The sequence below is a fragment of the Lytechinus variegatus genome, chromosome 12 (genome assembly GCF_018143015.1).
Source record: "Lytechinus variegatus isolate NC3 chromosome 12, Lvar_3.0, whole genome shotgun sequence".
Taxonomy (NCBI): domain Eukaryota; kingdom Metazoa; phylum Echinodermata; class Echinoidea; order Temnopleuroida; family Toxopneustidae; genus Lytechinus; species Lytechinus variegatus.
Window position 1 is genome coordinate 4246720 of NC_054751.1, and position 15799 is coordinate 4262518.

General features: G+C 35.5%; 1 protein-coding gene across 1 annotated transcript in view; it reads left to right on the forward strand.

Moving 5' to 3' along the window:
- The first annotated feature begins 905 nt into the window (after positions 1 to 905).
- The window catches only part of LOC121424966, a 54827-nt gene continuing 39933 nt past the window's right edge, over positions 906 to 15799 (forward strand). The window contains exon 1 of the mRNA XM_041620865.1: positions 906 to 2178. Coding sequence (XP_041476799.1) covers positions 1124 to 2178 — 1055 coding nt within the window. The 5' untranslated portion in view covers positions 906 to 1123. The remainder of the gene's footprint in view (positions 2179 to 15799) is intronic.

A 15799-nucleotide genomic window follows, 5' to 3' on the forward strand; every position in this document is an offset into this window, starting at 1 on the left:
AAAACTTCCCATCTATTATATTGTAGGCCTTATTTTACGAATATAAATAATAGAGGTATATAAAGACAACTAAAGACAGGAATATGAGCTTTGAGGCCTTGTACTAACTCGAAGTCATCAGTTTCCAGTGAAAAAAACATCACTTCTAGATCTTACGTACACTTTTTTTGTTTTGAATATTTTATTTTCTTCCTCTTTCAAATCAATAAGTTTACAATCAGAATTCATATAAATAAATATTCTTTTCATGTATACAATAAATAAATAAATAATCAAACAAATAAATATATCAATATCAATGAGATTACAAATATTTTCAAAATGATTACAAATGAAATCAAACTGCCAAATGTCTCTTCTATAACAATGTGAAAGCCATGGACGGAAATCCCAAGGGGGACGGGGGGGACGTGTCCCCCTAATCAAAATAGTAGGAGGACACAATATCAAAGGTCCCCCCTACTATTTGTGGTCTTTTATGATGGTAAGAAATACATCATTCAAAATCAAAATAAAACATGTATTTTAGGACAAGATGACCTTACTATTGGGATGATAACCTTTTTTTTTATTTTATTCTAATTTTTATTTTTGGGCTTGTCAAATTTATTTTCGTCGAAATCACCTTAAATTTGGGGTGATAACCTTTTTTTTTTTTGCTTGTCAAATTTTCCAGCCTCTTGTCCCCCCTACCTTTTGGGAGAGATTTCCGCCCCTGGTGAAAGCAGAGGGGGAAAGGCATATCAATCGACAAAATAAAGTAAAAAACATACTTTGTAAAAGATGACTTTTTTCCCTGAAAAAGAATAGAAATGATCTCTTTTGTACAAGAATAAAAAAAGGAAAAAAAATTACGTACATTCTTGTATAGCGCCAGCTAGCGTGTCAGCAAAAAAGTCCGGACACAGCTTATTTTCGCGAAGTACAGTAGCAGCAGCGGAGCTGAGAAGCTGAGACTCTTCAAAAAATTATCGATTATTTAGGTGTAAACGCACAACTGGAAATGTAGGTGAATAGCAACATAGTCGTGGACACACCTGTCATCATAATGGACTAATAAACGGGTGATGTATAAATCGAAATTATGGAATTTTCACGCCATTGACGGTGAAGTAGCCAAGAAATGGATGCCTCAGCACTACGCTGTGCACCTGACAACCCGCCGAAAGGTTCGGCCGGAACTCTGTGGCCGTTTCGGGGGCGAAGTGGGGTGAGAAAAGTAATGAAGTTTGCATTTGTGACTTTGTTATGTTGCCTTCTCGTAGAGCGTTGTATTGGGCAGGGTATAGATGTAAGGGATGACTTGAAAAGGCGATTTCCTAACTTGCACAAAAGAGGACTGTTGCCTGGTTTACTTGGGAAAAGGGCAAATGGGGCACCTCCTCAAGTTGGTGTTGGGAGACAGATGCTCCCGGCTGCGCAGAAAGGTGCAAAACCGCAACCTCCGGCCGCTGATGCCCGGCCAAGACATCTAGTTCCTCAACCAAATAATGGGCAAGTCATAGAGCTTCCCATGGTTAAGTATCATGAGGTCCCGTGGAAAAACTCAGTAGAACATAACTTCAAATGGCAGGAAAATCAGCGGTCCTTTTTTACGTGTCCCCGCGGTTATTTTATATCAGAGTTATCATATCGTTTTGACACTGCTCAGTCTACTATGAATAGACCATGGGCTTCCAAACAGGGGTCAAAGATGTACACGATCGCCGACAAAATTGCCAAAAAATTATCACCCGAGCCGCGCGAGGTCAAGCTTCGCCGAGGCGAGGCAAACGCTCCAAAGAATGCTCGGCAACAGTTCATGGATATGGTCGCTCCAGATGTTATCAACCAAAGTCCCCTCACCCAAACGGGGTGTGATCCTATCTTATTTTGCTTAGGACACCAAGCCTGTCTGTTTAAAATCACTGTGGATCTCTGCGGTTACGACCCTGTGCCTGGAAAACGGAAAATGTTTTTTATAACGGTGAAATGCACGAGTGACAGCGATGAAGGTCTTTATGGTAAAACTAAAAAGGCTCTGGAGCTTATGAGGAGAGAAAGAGAGCATGTAATGTACCTCTATTTTGATCAACTTCATTCTGATAAGACCATCACGCAGGATACACTCTATCAAATTCCCGAGGAGGAGGTGTTTGGAATCAGTTGCCCAAGACCTCAACTGGCTCTTCAGAATGGGTAAGATTGTATTGATGATTATTAGTTATTTATTTAGACTGTAGTCTATGTCTTTTTCACTCTTTTTTCTTCAAAGGGGTACTCTGAAAGAAATACATCAAAATCAATAGAGAAAAATTCACCGAGCAAAATGCTGAAAATTTCCCAAAATCTGATTAAAAAAACCCAGATTTATTGAATTTTAAAGTTTAGCAAAAATTTTATTGAAAACAGCATGTCGTCATGAATATTGGAAACTTAGAGCTATTAGTCTTTACACACTTCTATAATTTTAGGTACTTGTAGGTACAAAGTATTATCTTTTTTTCATAAGATAAATCAGAATCTGATTTTAAAAATAGAATTCAGTGAATTAATACAGTTTTCGCGTTTCAATGTCACTCTTATGGTTTAAATTTGAAACTTACAACAGCAACAATGGCTTGTGACTCTTTTTTTGTTGTAGAGAATGGGGTAAGAAAAGTGTAAAATTTTGTTTATATTTTTATTTCAAAATAAAATATGTCCATCTTTAATCAATGTTGATGTTGAACTCTAAATTTAGAAGTGCTGTACCTCCCTATTAAAAAATGACCCAAATTTAATTCCTGCAGAATAATTATTATCAAGTCATCAAAACATTACATAACTAACTAACATTAGATAAAAGGATTTGATCATCTAACACAAGCATGTCTGACATGGCACCACTCACCTCTTGGAAAGAAGCATTTAATGCATACTCACCTTGTTATTGCTCTTTTACAGCAAATTGATTATTCATATTTTATTAATGGGCTGGTATAATATACCATGGTGGCCCAAATTTACAGATGTTTGTATGCACATAAAATCATCATGACAAAGTTGTATAATTTTTAGACTCATGTTTACTACACCTTAACCTAATGCATTGCATTCAAATTAAAAAATACACATATTACTGCCAACATACAGGTACATGTAGCGGATTTGTTCATACACTGTAGATGTGTCATGGTCCTTATTAATTCACATGAACAAGTGTCTGTATTAATTAGCTAGGCTGATTTAGAATACAGGATTAATTTGGACATGTTCTGTACAGTAAATTTTATTTTTAGGATAGATTGCAGTGCCAAATTGGCATACATACAACTTTGTATGATAATGCAGCAATTGTTCTTGGTCATTCACCACCTGGAGGTCGTTTTCACAAAGTATGGGGAGGTGTTTCACAAAGACTTAAAGGGGAATCCAACCCAAATAAAACTTGTTTTTAGAGGAAAAGAAAAATCAGACAAGTCGATATATGTAGGTGAAAGTTTGAACGATATCGCACAAACAATACAAATTTTTAAAAGTTGTAATCATTGGTAATCACAATACCCATGGAGACTTCAAGTTGGCCTCATATGGGATTTCAGTGTGGGGTAATGCAAGGACTACTCTTCCATGTACTCCAATGCATAAAATGGCTAAAATGTCAACAACAACAAAATCAAAAGTTTTACTTCAAATTATATTTCAATTTCATGAGGACATAAAACAATATACTGCCTGAGTTATATTGAGATTACTGCCCCAGGGAATTGGGTACTTACATGTAGGAGAAAACAACTAATCCCTGATTATTAAGTACATGGGCTATGGGAAAGTTGTCCTTGCCCCTTGTCACAATTTACTTATATAGTTGCCAATTTTAAATCTACATAGTTTTTAGGGATCTCAATTTTTATGCAGCCATATTTTTGTATTGCTTGTCAGATTTCTTTCAGACTTTCACCATTCTGTTTTCCTTTCCATTACAACATTTTATGACCAAGGCTGGATTCCCTGACATGCTCATGCTTATTTGACATGCAATCTCATTGATTAATACTCAGTAGTGCGCATCCTCTAGCATGATATGACCTATGCTGTGATGCCTTACAATCGGCATGCAACTGGACATTTAAGTATGAATTTAAGTCATACTTAAGTCTTTGTGAAAGACCCCTGTTTGTATAAAGTTACTTACATGTAACTATGCATTTACAAATTACTTTTTGAACGACTGGTGACTCTTTCTTCTTGAGATTCTCAAGAATTTTGATTTCCATTTATAGCTGAAAGTGAAATTTGATCTTTGTACATTGTCAATTAAATTTCTTTTATTTATCACATTTCTGAATGCAAGTTCATTGACCTATTATTAAAAAAAAATGAGTCTGGTTACAAGGAATTCACTCTCATTGTTCTACTGTAAACCTGGACAAATTTACAGTGTAAGAACAGGGGAGTGCTTCATAAATATTTTTGTCTGACAAGTTGTCAGATCTAACAACTTTCTTGGTTTTTGATTGGCTGAGAAGCATTGTTACTATGGCAACTGTCGGATAAAACAGGACTTGGCAGATAAAACTTCCAACAAGTCTTTTCATGAAACTCTCCTTGATCACTAGTGTGTACATGTTCATGTACTGTAACTTAGAAACATTTCTGTTTATTCTGTTTATAAATAGTAACTCCCGTAGAAACTTGGTAGGACAGCATTTTGCTCGTAAACGGCAAGCTACATGTATAACCAATTACCTCGAAACATTTTATGTCTTGGTTAATCGGTCATAATGGCTGACTTTATAGACGACAGATATTAATTACTCTTGGGCATTTTCATCAAAGTGGAGACAATGGCAGAGTAAGGATTCAAACTAACAACCTTGCAATTATGAGTCCAATGCTTTATTAACCACTGGACCACACAACCCAAAAATATTACAAACATTTGATGAAACAGCTGCATTTACTGGTGGTCTGTTTCATAAAAAAATACTGTAACTTTGGAATTATAATAGGGCTCAATACAGCCAATCACAATCAAAGTTTCCTGGTATTACGTCAAAGTTATACCATCTTGTTCTTAATGAAACCAGCCCCAGGTTCTTTGTTTTCAACTTTCATGCTCACGTCAATGTATGAAAACAGTAGCAACAGCAGAGTACATTAATAGATTAAAGATTAATAGATTAAAGTGGATGCATGAATTCAATAATTAATGAATAAAGCACATCCGTGTGCTGATATATGAATATGATACTATGTACATCTACTGTAGTTGTGATGTGGTTGTAATTGATACTTCTATTTGAGTATTTTGCCTTTAATGATCAAACAGCTTGTGTGTTTAATTACCATTCAGGCAATGTCACAGACCCACAGTCAATTATTGCCATTATTACACGACTGTCAATAGTGAAGCACTGTAGATTGTCATTCAAATACTAGTAAGGATAGTGTTGTTAAGGGTTGATTTTGAACAAAGTTTGCATTGCGTAAAGAAAAATGAAAATCGCTGTATAATTGGAATTTTGATACTTAATGAATTTTGTGGGTAATTCAAATTTACTTTACATCAATGGTGTTGGGAAAAATACATGTACTCTTATACTGTATGGAGATACAGAAAAACAATGTTTATTTCTTACCAACTTTCACATTTTCGGATTAATACCAAACTTTATTAAGACAAGGCTCCACACTAACTTTTTTTCTTGGTGGCCCGATCAGTCCACCAAAATCATAATTTTTCACTTTTTTGGTTGCCTGTAAAGCAAATTTAGTGGCTTGTCAACAATAGAAGAAAAAAACAGAATTTTATCAAAACTTTGGTAGCCCAACTGGGCCACCAAGTGTTGGCTTTTACAGAATTTTTGTGGCCTGACTCTCATTTTTGGTTGCCTTGGGCCACTGCTATTGTCGAGCCCTGGATTAGTACAGAATAAATACAGGAGCTCTACTTTTAAATTTATTTTTTTTATGGTTATGATTTGTATTTTCCCCTACTTATTTTATTTCATGTTCTAATCTGGAAGTAAATAGAGCTTGAGCTTTATTTAAAAAAATGTCTCTCTTACAACATGTATTTATGTGTGATTTCAAGCAAAAGTGGACATTATCCAAATTCGTATTGGCTCTTTTTCAAATTTGGATAAAAAATTAATTAAAACTCATACAAATGGAAGTTCATAAATACAAAGGTTGATCATAATAACCCTACAGAAAATTTTATATTTCACATCTCCTTATTGAAGAATCCGAACCATACAAATATTTATATTGGCCTACATACTGTATAGTATTTCTTTACTTTATAATTTCTTAATAACGCCTCTTAAAGTATAAACTGAATCAATCATCACCAATGGATTATGTAGGCCAACAAGGATGGGCCAACAGTGTGCTTTTTATTCATGAAAGCTAGTTTATTTAGAGTCTTGTTTATAAAAGAAATTGTCAAGTGTTACATGTACATGTGTCTTGTGAAGAAAGTTTTGAACTCTAGTAATAATGAAAACTACAGTACTGTCTAATTGCTCTGAAATCAACACCCGTTTTATAAAGCTGGGATTCTCAATGAGTTTAACGACCCACAAATTTGAACTGTACAAGTTCAATGAGAGGTCTAAAATTGAATTACACTACATCAAGGTCAATTCTGCCGGTTTGTACTGCATAAATCTTCCAATGGCTGACCATGGGGGTCCAGAAATAGGACAGCTTCCTCAAAATCTGCACACTTCTTGAAGTGAGTTGACAAAATTATATGCTTTTCACACTGCATTTCCTTAACCCCATACTACATGTATCCTTAACCCCTACTACATCATACTATCTTTTTTTTTTATTCACACTGTCTTTCTTAACCCCATACTATCTGCTCAACCGTGGTTTATGCCTTAATCCCGGACTATCCCTCAGCTCATGAATATTGATGATTTTACCATACAGAGCGTGATTAATGTGCAATTCGACTTTTGTGTTTGGCTAATGTTTAGCCCCACTTTCCTTAGCCCTGTTTCATTTTCACACTGCATCTCTTAGCACCGCAATTGTGGTGCTAGCACCACAATAAGCCGGCTAACCCTGCTTTTTTGCAGGGCCAGATAGTACCGTACTATTTACCGTGCTAGCCCACTTTGCTAAAACGTAGTGTGAAAACGGAGTGGGCTAAGCTTAACCCCGGGAAATTGGTGGGGCTAAGACCCCCCCCTTAGCCCCACCAATTTCCGGGGTTAAGGAAAAAAGTGCAGTGTGAAAAGCATATTACAGGTGTACTGTACATGTGGCCGATGAGAGGTCAGATTTCGTTGGTTGAGAATTCTTCCTGCTTTGGCAGCATTTTGTGTTGGTGTGACCTTTAAGGGAAACTCCTCTGGTTGTATCCACGTAAGCAATTTGACCTACATGTACATGTACAGTACAGTACTTGTAACTTCCTGCCAACATGATGTACTGTACGTTACACATTGTACATACATGTAGATCAAAAGCTGAACATGAAAGTACACAATGTACATGTACGTACATGTACATGTAGGCAGGTATAAATGTTGCAACCAATTTTTTTCAAACACTTATGAATTGTTGTAAAAATGTAATGGGATGTCAGGACTGGGTCCTGTTTTGTAAAGGGATGTCAGGACTGGGTCCTGTTTTGTAAAGACTTGTTATCATAACGAATGCACAATTCTTAAAACACTTTATGATCAGCCAATCATATTGGAGGATTTCAGTAGCTTTTAACTGTTATTACAAATGGGTTTGATATCAATGGGCCCCTGGGTGCTGTACTTCTGAAGGACGTGCTCCATAACATGGTTGTTAAAGGGACACTCTAGGCTGAAAGTAAAAAGTAAAATTTACAGAGAAAAATGCTGAAAATTTCATCAAAATCGGATAACAAATAACAAAGTTACAGTATTGAATTTAAAGATTTGCATTATTGCAGTGAAACAGTTGAAACTTCTAGGCATGTCTTTATGAATATTCATTAGGTGGTCTGATGATGTCACATCCCCACTTTCCTTTTAATTCATGAAATCATAATTTTTTCATTTTTTCATAAATGTGTAAATGATGCCTCTCCATAAAGTTGCAGCAATAAATAAATCAGTTGTCAATCCAATTGTTTTAGTTCTTGGAAGAAAATTGTGAATAAACCTAATTTGTAATAAAATACACCATTCTCTTTTATTTAACAAGTGGGGATATGCTGGGATACACGTACATGTATGACATCATCAGCCCACGTTAAAGGTCAAGTCCACCTCAGAAAACTATTGATTTGAATCAATAGAGAAAAAATCAGACAAGCACAATGCTGAAAATTTCATCAATATTGGATGTAAAATAAGAAAGTTATATGACATTTCAAAGTTTCGCTTATTTTTAACAAAATACATGTAGTTATATGAACGAGCCAGTTACATCCAAATGAGAGAGTCGATGATGTCACTCACTCAGTATTTCTTTTCTCTTTTATTTTTTTGAATGATACAATATTTCCATTTTTACGAATTTGACAATTAGGACCTCCTTGCCTGGAGCACAAAATGTTAAAATAATGGAATTCCACGTGTTCAGGGAGGAATGAAACCTCATTTCACATGACAATGACGAGAAAATCAAAATATTTCATAATTCAAACAATAAAAAAGAAAAGAAATAATGAGTGAGTGACATCGACTCTCTCATTTGGATGTAACTGGCTTGTTCATACAACTATTTTGTTAAAAATAAGCGAAACTTTGAAATGTCATAACTTATTTTACATCCGATTTTGATGAAATTTTCAGTATTATGCTTGTTGAATTTTTCTCTTTTTATTCAAATAAGTTTTTGTTGGTATGGACTTGTCCTTTAATGAATATTCATGAAGACATGACTACATGTAGAACTGTTTCACCGGAATCATGCAAATCTTTATATAATATCCAAATTTAATCAAATTTTTCAGCATTTTGCTCTGTGAATTTTGCTCTATTTATTGAGATATAAATATCTTCAGCCTGGAGCATCCTTTTAATGCACTGCTCACTGCACAGTACCTGTATGTTCTTGACCATTGCCTGCAAAAGTTTCAGTATTGTAGGCTGACTCCATTTTCATCATGTTATACATGTTGGCCTTTGTACAAGTTGTATTTTTGGGTAAACACTTCGAAAAAGTGTGTGTCAAGCAGAGAATATCATGTAAATTTACATGTTTAGAAGTAAACTGTACATTTGTATAAATGGCAATTAAAACCTCTGTCCATGTACCTCCATGAAGATGTGAATGGAATTTGAAATTTTGATGGGTTCCTTAAACTGGTATCCTTTTTCCAATACCCTTTTTACACAGGCTAAAATTTCCTTAACCCCGTACTATTGGTGGGGCTAAATTGCCATTTAGCCCCACCTATAGTACGGGGTTAGGCTTAGCCCACTTTCTTTTTACACAGCATTTTTGCAAAGTGGGCTAACCCCACCTTTAGTACTGGATTATTTGGCCCTGCAAAAAAGCAGGGTTATCCCAGCAATTGCGGTGCTAAGAGCGATAGTAGAGCATGATCGGTTCATCACGGACGGACATTTGATAGATTTTGAAAGTTTTGAAGGCTTGTAACAAATTAGGAATAAGGTGAACAAGGTTCCTTTGTGTTTTATAGTGAAGGGTAGGACATAGTATGCTGAATGATTAAAAAATTTTGTTGCCATGGTTACCTACAAACACAGGTATCCACTAAATGTGCCATATCACGGACGGACAAGATAGAAATGTGGTTTTTAGAATTTTTGTACATTTTTATTGTTTCTATCTAAACAGCTTTACATGGACCAATTATTGTTAATGCACCTAACACTCGGGTATGTTAGCTTCTATGTTCAGCATATTGAATTCTTAACCAATATCAAACTTCCGAGAGAATTGCAAATATTTTCCATCACGGACGGACATCATGGACGGACATCACGGACGGACACAATTAAAATACAATGGAAGTACTCTGTAAAAAGTTCTTAGTACTTTTTTGGTAAACAAATGCAATTGTTTTGATGATTTGTACATATTTTAATAATATTAAACAGTATTAGTTGCACAATCAAGTTGCTACAACTTCAATCAAGTTGCTGCAACTTGATTTAAGATGTAGCAACTTGATTTCTATGCTAGACGCACAGTATAATCTAGACATACGATTGCTCTTAACACATTTCTTGTCAAAATCGAACGTAAAGAATAAGTGATGTATAACTAAAAAAAATAAAAAAGTAAAAAGCCATTGATATGCAGGCAGAAAGGAGCAAATTCACATGACAGTCCTTTTACTTTTAGAAGATGTTAGTATTCATAGAGAATTAGCAAGTGAAAAGACTTTAAATGAAAAATTGACATCCTGGTTCTTCCCGCATACATTTTTTACATAGTTTTTGTGGCTCAACTTACCCCAGACGATGGCACAACTTACCCCACAGATGGGGCAAGTTGAGCAATTTGACATCCTTTTTTTCAAAGGTCACAATGACATTCAGCGTGGGGGTAGAAAGTTATATATAGGTGAAAAATATTTCCCAAGAATCAAATTTAAAGGTAAGGTACTTATTTCTACAATATTACTAGTCATATCAATTCTAACGTGCAAAATGCAAAAAGTGTCACAACTTACCCCGCCTTCCCCTATTGTCTTTTTAAAGTGTAGAATACAAGTAGGTTCAAAATCAACAGCTAGTTGATTATTGATCATGTTGATACAAGTATTTTTATGATCATGATGATTTTAGGCATTAATTTTCCAAGAGCAAAGATGTTTTTTAAGGTCCAAAAACTAAATCTAAAAGATTAACAGGTCACTGATCCTTATGCTTGTTTGTTGGATCAACACTTGTCAGGGGCTCTCTTTAAATCCATCTTTTGCATTAAAGCGGAGACACCCCATAACATCAACAGCCCTCATGTATTTAGGCCCTGACCGAATCCAAAATTGAAATTGATATTCCAATCCAAAGCTTAACTTCTAAACACTGCAGTGCAAGCTTTATGCATTTTCACAGTTTACCAGATAAGCGATTTGCTTAAAATTAGCTCCAAAATGGACTTCGAAAAAAGGTATTCATGTAATTTTCACAAACCTATGTTCTGTTAGAAGCATTGTGAATCCATAAGTTTGTACATGGAAAAATTGATTTTTCTGCTTATCAGATTATGCATTGCATTCTACTTCTTCTCCATCACTTTCTGCAAGCTTGAATTGATGAAATCTACAGCTTTGGACGTGTTCTTGCCATACTTTGTTTCCCGCTTTTTTGGCATATACATGTACATGTAGCTTTTCAACTCTATCTGCATTCCAATAATGCTTAACAATTTTCCTGACAACAATATAGCCCCAATAACGGCCAAACAAAGATATCACAAAAAATTGTGAAGAGTTGTAGGCTTATTCCATTTGAGTTCTGAATAATTCTCAGAGCCATTTTTCACTGCAATTAGAAGCTAAAATTAAACTCATAATCTGCTCAGCAAAGTTTCTCATTTGCATATATGAATCTTTCCACAAGTATTTCACTCGTCCGTCTGTGATGAAATTAATGTCCGTCCGTGATCATTTTTCTATGATTTATTAAAGGCATAAAATGTATTGATTTTAGCTATGTTCAAATAAAATGATGAGCAGTGTCCAGTGAAATACTTCTACACACTTTTATTTCTGTTTCTATTCTGATAAAGAATAAAAAGCTGAATCCATAGACATTATCCTAATAAAAATGATCACGGACGGACATTAATTTCATCACGGACGGACGGAAATGTTAACATCTACAAGGAAAGTTTACTTCCATATTTTTTTCCTACTAATTTATGTTTGATGATAGATTAATGTTCAGAGTGCAAGACCATTAAAAAAAATTGGAGTAACTTTGAAAACAATAAAACTAGAGTGAAATGAATTTGAGTGAATTAACTTTGTCCGTCCGTGATCAAATTAATGTCCGTCCGTGATCATTTTTGACTGAGTTTATGATATGGATAAAATGTATGGATTTTAGCCATGTTCAAATAAAATAATGTACAGTGTTTAGAGAGATACCTCTAAACCTTTTTATTTTTTATTTCTACTCTGATAAAGAATAAAAAAACTTTTCATCTTTTTTTCCATCACGGACGGAAATTTCAAAATGGAAATGTTAACACCTACCAAAAAAAATTAGTTCCCAATATTTTTTTTCTACCATATTATGTCTGATAATAGAGAAATGTTCAGAGTGCAAGAACATCCAAACCAAATTAGAGTAACTTTAAAAACAATAAAACTAGAGTGAATTTAATTTGAGTAGAAATGTCCGTCCGTGATGAGAGGTAGCAGCACCCCCATGAATAAAATGGACTATTCCGGTACTTTCGGAATCATCAATCTTCATGAAACTTAGTTTTTTGAAACCTGAGATATCAAAGATCATTTTAAAAGCAAATTTGATAAAAGTACCTTTAAAAAATTTTTTCACCTCAATGCGAACCCTTAACCGATCATGCTCAGTACGGGGTTAAGATCGCTAGTGTAAAACGTAAGTGGGCTAAGCTTAACCCGTGCTACAGGTGGGGCTACATGGGAATTTAGCCCCACCTATAGTACGGGGTTAAGGAAATTTTAGCGTGTGTAAAAAGGTACGAGTGAAGTACTTGTACTACAAATGATCGACAAAAACCACTAGTCCGGGGCTAGCGAGTTTCGTGTGTGAAAAGCAAGCATTGCTTATCCGGGGTTAGCAATAACAATTTTGCATGTGTGAAAAGGAAAAAAAATAGTACGGGGTTAAGAATAGTACGGGGTTAGCGATAGTCCGGGGCTAAGAAAATCCTGTGTAAAAAGGGTACTAAACATTTATGGGATATGGTGATGAAGAATAGAATATAATTAATTTATGAGCCTGCTTGAAAAAAAAAACCCTTCTCCAAAACTTCCCTTATGTTGTTGTGATACATGTACATGCACATGAATATCTTTTCAATGTTACTGTACAGTATGCATCACTGAGCACTTGTGAAAGTTTATCTTGAAAATAATCAAAGGCAGGAACAATCCGAAAATAGATGGGTCACACTGTAGGCCCAATTTCAAAGCTTTGATTTCATTTTATTTGATGTTTTATAGTGTTATGTTCACACATGTTTACATGTATATGGTCATGTACATGTACATGTACTGTACATTTACATACATGTATGTTGTGTATACAGGAAAGACCATCGCTGACTCATACATGTACACGTATGGATACATTGGATCTTGACTGTGACTGTCTTCACGTCTGACTAATATTTTAAAGGGGAAGTTCACCCTGAAGAAAAGCTTGTTGTAAAAATAGCAGAAAAGTGATAAATTATTGGTGAAGGTTTGAGGAAAATCTGTTAAAGATTAAAAAAAGTTAGAATTTTTAGTTGAGTGGTGTCAAAAACAATCAGCTGTCCCACATGTTACAGTGTATGTAATGTAAAATGCATGAATGTCATTTTATTAATGATTTCTGATGAATATTTTTGTTAGATTTTCATGATCAGGTGTGAAATGATTTGTCTATTGATATACAAAAGGTACAGTATATAAAACCATTTTCAATTTTCTGAGAAAGTGACATTTTATTGATTTGTATAAAATTTGCTATGTCAGTCACGTCACAAAACAAATAATTAAAATTTTAATAACTTGAATTCTTTGGTGGATTTTTCTCAAACCTTTGGTAATATTCATTATTATTTTTTGCTGTTATTTTTACAATAAACTTTTTGTCAGGGTGAACTTCCCCTTTAGATTTTCTTTGCAAACAGATTTTAGAAGACTCGTTTAGAGAAATGTATATGTACAGCAGGCCTCGAAATAATCGATGGCCATCGACGGCCATGGCCGTCGATGCCCCCATTACTGGCCGTCATGCCCTTCTTTTTGCTAAAAGTTACAGCCACTAAAAATGTGCCCTTTTTTATATGGCCGTGGTGCCCTTTTTCTCCTAAATGTGCCCTTTTTCTGATATATAATGTGCCCCTTTTGAAAGTCTGCACCTTTTTTCTGAGCGAGGAAAACTTTTCTCCGATCTCAAAAAGTATTCAATACCTTAGCTTTACCAGCGACGTCCAGTGCATGTATGCAGTCTAGTCCGAAGCCGCGCCGAACGATGAGCTAGCTATACACAGCTGGCCGGCCGGCCGCCGGCCAAATGTCGCGCGCGCTGTACTGTCCTGGCGAGCGCGCGCGATGCGTACATGTAAGTACAGTACTTTGAATGGGAGTGTTTCATAAAGCTGTTCGTCAGTTACGAACAACTTACGAACGACCGATGATACTTTCTTGGGTGCTAATCAGATTCACATTTGATTACATGTAGCTCAAGAAGGTATCACCAGTCGTGCGTAAAGTTGTTCGTAACTTACGAACAGCTTTATGAAACACCGCCCCTCCCTCCGATATATCCGTACAAGTACATGTTTAGAATTGAGTGAGTAGCATGTAGCTGGTGCAATTTGCCATGAGGTAATTTGGATAAAGAATTAGATGAAATTAATTTACTTCTACCAGAGGTACTTCTACTTGATTTGTTAATATGTACATGTTGGATGTCAAATTCAAGACTCAAAGCAATGCAATGATGTGTTCTCCTGTCCTGAAGTGATTCTGAAGAATAATGAAACTTTCTTTTAAAACCTTATACAGTGAGTGTTGTCAGACTATTAAAGTTCATTTTTTCTTAAGTAAATAATGTGGTTTGGTAATGAATCTGATGTATAACATCGACTATGGAAAGCCCCCCCCCCATGCCGCGAAACTGTAACACCTACAAATAATTTATTACATGCCCCTTAAAAAGTGGCCTTGGTGCCCCTCTGTATGGCCTTGGTGCCCTCTGCTGCCTGGCCTCAGTGAAAAAGTGCCCCTCAAAAAAGTGGCCTTGCCCCCCCCCCAAAATCCTATTTCGAGGCCTGGTACAGTGTACAGTACAGGTACATGTACAGGTATGTACATGTAGTGAATACTATAAAATACCATACATGTGAATGTAGTGATACCATAAAATACCATATGTAGTGATACCATAAAATACCATATGTAGTGATACCATGAAACGTACAACTTTTCATATACATTTTTATACAGTACAGAGTAGGAGAGTGTTTTTTATGTGGGCATACTATTTTTGTTTAAAGAAAATGAACAAAATTTATATGAACCTACAGTACTACATGTACATGTATGTAGGAATTGGTGAATGTAATGGGCCATTCTTGGTCATGTGTATGTTCGAAATTATGACAAATCTTGATATTAATTAGTACAAATTTTGTAATTCAAAGGTTTAATTTAGTCAGATATCATTTGGAAATGTTTTTTACTGTCTCTAATACCCTTTTTACACAGGATTTTCTTAACCCCGGACTATTGCTAACCCCGTACTATTTTTTTCCTTTTCACACATGCCAAATTGTTATTGCTAACCCCGGATAAAGAATGCTTGCTTTTTACATGTACACACGAAACTCGCTAACCCCGGACTAGTGGTTTTTGTCGATCATTCATAGTACAAGTACTTCACTCGTACACTTTTTACACACGCTAAAATTTCCTTAACCCCGTAATAGGTGGGGCTAAATTGCTATTTAGCGTTAAGCTTAGCCCACTTTCGTTTTACACTAGCGATCTTAACCCCGTACTATCGCTCTTAGCACCGCAATTGCTGGGATAACCCTGCTTTTTTGCAGGGCCAAATAATCCTGTACTATAGGTGGGGTTATCCCACTTTGCAAAAATGTTGTGTAAAAAAAAGTGGGCTAAGCTTAACCCCGTATTATAGGTGGGGCTAAATGGCAATTT